Source organism: Asparagus officinalis, chromosome 10, assembly GCF_001876935.1.
Source record: "Asparagus officinalis chromosome 10, Aspof.V1, whole genome shotgun sequence".
In the NCBI taxonomy this organism is placed as follows: Eukaryota; Viridiplantae; Streptophyta; class Magnoliopsida; order Asparagales; family Asparagaceae; genus Asparagus; species Asparagus officinalis.
This window is the reverse complement of record NC_033803.1, coordinates 64,946,542-64,950,438: the sequence shown is the minus strand read 5'-3', so window position 1 is coordinate 64,950,438 and position 3,897 is coordinate 64,946,542. Positions and strand designations below refer to the sequence as shown.

General features: G+C 37.8%; 1 protein-coding gene across 1 annotated transcript in view; it reads left to right on the top strand.

The window, feature by feature from the left end:
- Positions 1-724, top strand: part of LOC109826825 (probable acetyltransferase NATA1-like) — a gene marked incomplete at its 5' end in the record, with an annotated part of 1,235 nt that extends 511 nt beyond the window's left edge. The window contains 3 exon segments of the mRNA XM_020393845.1: positions 180-190; positions 308-315; positions 577-724. Coding sequence (XP_020249434.1) covers positions 180-190; positions 308-315; positions 577-724 — 167 coding nt within the window.

The window sequence follows — 3,897 nt, the reverse complement described above, 5'->3', positions numbered from 1 at the left end:
GCGGAGGGCGAGGAGGAGGAGAAGAAGGATTAGGGTTTTGGTGGGGCGGTTTCTTGGTGGTAAGGAAGCTTTTAGGGTTCGGAATGATTGGATTATTTGGCAATTTGCATTGTTATTGTTGTGGATTGTGAATGTGGTTTATAACAATAAAGTAACCATGTTGAAGTTTTATATTGCAGATGCGTACAATGTGAGTGAGTTGCATATGTTTGTTTAGAAATAAATTTTGCATGAATTAGAATAGCAAGAACTATGAGACGTGAGGTCATTTAATTTTTTTTATTTTCATATATTTGACAATGCATAGGTGATACCGTATGTAACGTATGACATGTGATGTTTATACTTATAGATTTTAGGAACAGGAGCACAGATTCTTATAGAACTGCGCACATGGGGGGTTGTTCTATTCCAAACAGAGGAAACTAGCGGTATTTTAGATACTTCTTTTGAACAGCCTGTTTGCATGCAGTTTTTTTCTGATAGGATTTGTATTCTAGGGATGGGACACATGATAGCCTATTCTATATTGGTTTCATGGATTCAATAGTCTTAGGTATTACCATATGGTTGTAGATTTAGGGATGAGAGTACTAATTCTATCAGAACAGCCTGCATGCCTGTGAGCTGTTCTGATCCATACAAGAGCAAAATAAAGGTTAGTTGGGGAGCTCATGTCTTTAGTATGGATCAGAACAGTCTGCTCGCATGTGGGCTTTTCTGATAGGATTTGTATTCCTATCCCAGATAAGACACATGGTTGCTTATTCCATGATTATTCTATGGATTCGACAGTCATAGGTAATACCATGTATAACTTGTTATATGTGGACATTTATGGTTATAGATTTAGGGATGGGAGTGCAAATCCTATCAAAACAAATGACATGTGTGTAAGTTGTTCCAATTCATACATAGCAAAATAAGGGGCATATAGTGGGGCTTCTTGTTCCTTTGTATGATCATAACAGTTTGCATACATGCGGCTGTTCTCATAGGATATGTATTCTAGGGATGGAACTAGAGAAGATATTTAAGAAAAAATTTAGAAACCTGTGATTATTATATTCGCTCTGTTAAGAACACAAATAAGATGCAAACTTTGGCCCAAGCATGGTAGACTATTATGAATTCAAGCAAATAAAGCCTCTTCAAGGCTTTCCTAGATTACGCTTACAAAGTATCAGCCTTGATATATTCCCTGATGTTGCAAAGATTGTGCATTAATGGTATCTGACCCGCAAAATCAAAAGAGGAAAGGCCAAGATGTTCAAGGCCAACCAAATTTCTGACCACAACAGTCAGTAAGGTCTCCAAAACTGCTTGCTTTGAAGTTAAAGATGTTTAAGACTTCTTTTGGCAAACTATACCTCTAGTTTTATGGAAGAATTGAAGTTCTTCAGAAATATATCAAGAGCTTGGAGAGAGTAAAAATTTGAATGTAAAAAAATAATAAATGGAAAAACCTAGGATTCTTTTCAACTGACACTCATGTCTTGCATTTATGTGGAGGGGAGGACGTTGAGAGCATGGAGCCAGTTACTGCAGTTTCTGTGATTCAAAATTCCAAACCATCCATGTTGAGATATTTCGGAGGTTAATGAATATTTGAGCTATAATTCAAGGCAAGATCACAGTCAATGTTTTAAATGTCGGCCGATATGTCTTAAATGTCGGCCGACATGTCGGTTTAAGAGCTTAAGCGACACGACATGGGTGTTTTCAACTCGTATGTCGGTTTTCAAGGCCAAATCGAAAATATCGGGGCCATATCGGGCATATCGGCCGATTTTTCAACTTTGAAAAATCGGTCGATATGACCATTTTTTTAGATTTATTTTTTGTTATCGGGTTCGGGTTTAGTGATAAAAACCTAAACTCATTTGACTCGTTCTCATGTTTTAGGGTTTCTTATGAACCCGATAGAAAGAAAAAAGAAAAATTAGGGCTGCAGCGGACTTGGGAACCCATCACTCCTTTCGTGAACGACGACGTCCTTCCCCACCTCCATCTCAGCTTCCCGTCGTCCATCTCTCGTTGCGCCTCGAAATCCGAACCCTAACCAAAGCTGAGGGAGACAGGGTATCCCGTTGTCGGGATAAAGGGGAGAGGGTGGTCGGTGACTCATTCGAAAGACCCCGAGCAGACGAAGAAGAAGAAGAAGAGCTCCGACACTGCCTCCCTGTGACGTCCCGTTGTCAGCACTGTCTCCCTGCGATGTCGAAATCCACCCATCGTCGGCACCACCTCTAGAATTTATAAAGTATGCTTATATTGAATGTAGGAATGCTTATATTACATTTAGGACATGATATTATACATATGCGCATCACCCGATATAGTAATCCGATATTTAGTCCATGTCACCCGATATATCCCCGATTTTCGCTATCCGACATGGATTTCAGCCGTCCGACATGAACCCGACATCGACATTTAAAACCTTGATCACAGTTAGATATGTTACAAAGCTGAGATATCATACTGGTTAAACTTGTGCTGTGCAAATTTAGAACTTTGTTCCTTGTCATCATGGTCCCTTATGAAACTAAGGTCCATGTAGCTCAAATGCTTGAGATAAAGCAAATACTGGTTGATCATAGGGCAAAAGAAGGACTGTTATAAGATATGCTCTGGGTAGCATCTTGAATGCCATGCAGCCTCTTAGTTTTTTAAAATACTGTAATGGAATCAAGCCATGACAAAAATCAAGAAATAGCTGACCATGCCTTTGATGATGACCTTAAAGTTTAAACTCCAGAAGGATATTGCACTCTGGTTTCAAACTCTTCATTCCATTGGAGAGGCCCGGTGCTCGCGAGTTCGACACAGAAGAATAAACACTTAACCCTTTTTGACTGCACTGTAAGACTATGTAAGGCTTGAAGTCCTTAGCTCAAGTTTGCACTTGGTACGTGCTGAAAGAAAGATAGGTACTGTCTCATTTTGTCATGGCTGTACAAGTTTCCTTGTATATTATTTTGCTTCTGTTTACATAGGAAAATTCAAAGTTTGATGGTTGGATCAGACGAAACTGATACTTGACAATTATTAGTGGTGTTTACAAGTATCAACCAACAAATATATTTTGAGTCATGAGTAATGATACATAGCGGTAGTGGTAGTGGTTAACGAAGGAGATAGCCCTAAATAGGCTGAAGCAATAAAGGATTCATGAAGCGGGCCTAAAAAATTTATGACAAAGGCTGTGTTCTTGGTGTTGTTCTTGTATTTGTATAAGTTAGTAAGGATTGAAGCGACCGGATAGATTAGTTTAGGAGAAAATTTTAAAATAGACGCTTTCACACAAATATTCACCGAAGTTCGTTTAGTTGAGAAATATTTATTAAATCGATATTGTTTCAGCTACGTGTTGCAACGTGCGTTGAAACTATGTCGATTTTGAAAAAAAATTGTTTACTAAGTATAGAGATTAAATGAAACTTAATCTTTACGTGTTTGACAATTCATTAGAGAATAATTTTTACGTGATCAAACTCCAAGAGATTGTAAATCCCTTGGACTTCGATTGTCAATTACCTTAAGTTGATAAACGAACTCCAATGGGTTAACAATCCAACGAGGATTAACCTCTATGGGATTCACAATTCCGTAGAGATTAATTCTCATTTAATCTCTATAGGATTCACAATCCCTCGGACTCCATAAACATTTTTGTTTTTCAAAATCAATCTAGTTTCAGCGCATGTTGCTGAAACTGATCGATTTTGATAAATATTTCTCAACAAGATCGATATTGGTCAATATTTTTGTGGAAGGCTCTATTTGAAAATTTTGTCCATTAGCTTACAGTTCAACTTGAAGTTGACATGAATATCTATATCCTAAGGGAATTAAAACGATGTGGCAAACAAATTCTGACAATATTTGGTATTA